At 47.4% G+C, this 1,705-nt stretch overlaps 1 protein-coding gene across 1 annotated transcript in view; it reads right to left on the reverse strand.

Moving 5' to 3' along the window:
* Positions 1-594: 594 nt before the first annotated feature.
* The window catches only part of THSD4 (thrombospondin type 1 domain containing 4), an 818,615-nt gene continuing 817,504 nt past the window's right edge, over positions 595-1,705 (reverse strand). Inside the window, exon 16 of the mRNA XM_042783252.1 lies at positions 595-737. Coding sequence (XP_042639186.1) covers positions 595-737 — 143 coding nt within the window. The remainder of the gene's footprint in view (positions 738-1,705) is intronic.

A 1,705-nucleotide genomic window follows, 5' to 3' on the forward strand; every position in this document is an offset into this window, starting at 1 on the left:
ATAGACCTACTGAACAATGAAACACTATATTAATGTGAGATATTCATGTCAGAAGGCAGGAAACCAGTCTAATGTCTTTGAGAATGGAACTAGGCACAGCTGGGCTGAGGTAACAGAGGACTGAAGGCATCTCAGTAAGGCTTAGTGGGGCTTTGAGGTCTGGACACTGCCTCTACCGACCCTCCAGGGGGTGATAGTAACACCATGAGAAGGCTAGTAGCACTATGGTAGAGGCAGCGCCCAGTCAGTGGTCCAACTGCTGACTCAGGAGGTGCCCGGATGGAAGTGTGGCTGGGAGCTACACACACTTCCCACTGCTTGGTTTTCCAAGAGCACCTTCAGCAGGCACTAAATCCCAGGAAGAAGATCATCAGTATAGGGTGATGCTGCAGGGCCGACGATGGCTTCTGAACATCCTGTGTACAAAGCTCCTATGAGCCATGGGTCATACTTTACTGAAGGTAGGGGTGGTGAGTAGTTAGGCTTGGGGTGCCCCGGGCCAGGCAACGCCTGGTGGAGCGGAGACCAGTCATACTGCTTACAGCCCCAAGAAAGGCAAGTGGCGCTGCCCTGCTGTTTATGGTGCAGGGGATGTTATCTGCTCCCCAGGTACCCTGGGTGCCTGTTGGCCACTCGAGTGCAAGAGGCACAGCAGGCAGTCTTGTAGTAGTTGTAGACACAGAGTCGCGCTTGGACCACCACGTTGCAGTTGTAGTACTTGTCCTTGCAGTTTTCATCTGTAGCAGGAAAAAACAACAACAAAAATAACTCCCTGAGCACAAGAGGCATACTGGAATAATGGAAAGAGAATGGGCTTTGTTGTTTTCTGAGTGGTGCAAACGATTAATGCATTCAAGTCCACCTTAGAGCAGCTTCAGAAGAAAGGCTTGGTGATCTACTCCCCCCAAAAAATCAGCTATTGAGAATGCTGTGGAGCACTGTTTTCCTCCGTCACACATGGGTTGCATGAGTCAAAGACAACACAACGACCAGTGTTTTTCCCCTCATTTACAACCTATATGAGGTGTACATATGTGTTTGTTGTTGCTGTAGAGTTGATTTGGACTCATGGGGACCCCATGTGCTACTGAGTAGATCTGTTCTATCGGGTTTGCTTGACTGTAGGCGCTCTGGTGGCGTAGTGCCTAAGGCATTTGACTGCTAACCAGAAGGCTGGTGGTTCAAACCCAATAGCCACTTCTCAGAAGGAAGGTTGGGCAATCTCCTGTAGAGATACTGCCTCAGAAACCCAAGGAGGGGTCGCTATGAGTCGGGATCGACTCGTCGGCAGTGAGGTGTTTTTTTTTTTAAATGTTGACAGAAGCAGATCACCAGGCCTTTTTTCCATGGCAATACTGGATGGGTCTGAACTGCCAATCTTTAGTTAGCAGTGGAGTGCAAACCATTTGCACCACCTGGGGACCTTGAGTATATGCTAAGAGCTTATATCTAATTTTCTTTTAAAAAGCATAATGGAATTAGGTATAGAGAATAATTCAACGAAGACCTGTGTCCTCACTGCCTGATTTAAGAAATGAAACTTCACCGATATAATACAGTCCCACAGTTCATTCCATGAGCCCCTTTCTTTTTATGTCTCCAGAGGTAACCAGTTCCTGAATTTGGTGTTTATAATCCCCAGGCATTTCTTCATACTTGAACTGTATATGATGGTACCCTCAAGGACTATGGGGTATTTAAACTT

This window comes from Orycteropus afer, unplaced genomic scaffold, assembly GCF_000298275.1.
Source record: "Orycteropus afer afer isolate SDZICR_OR568_19922 unplaced genomic scaffold, OryAfe1.0 scaffold00015, whole genome shotgun sequence".
Lineage (NCBI taxonomy): Eukaryota > Metazoa > Chordata > Mammalia > Tubulidentata > Orycteropodidae > Orycteropus > Orycteropus afer.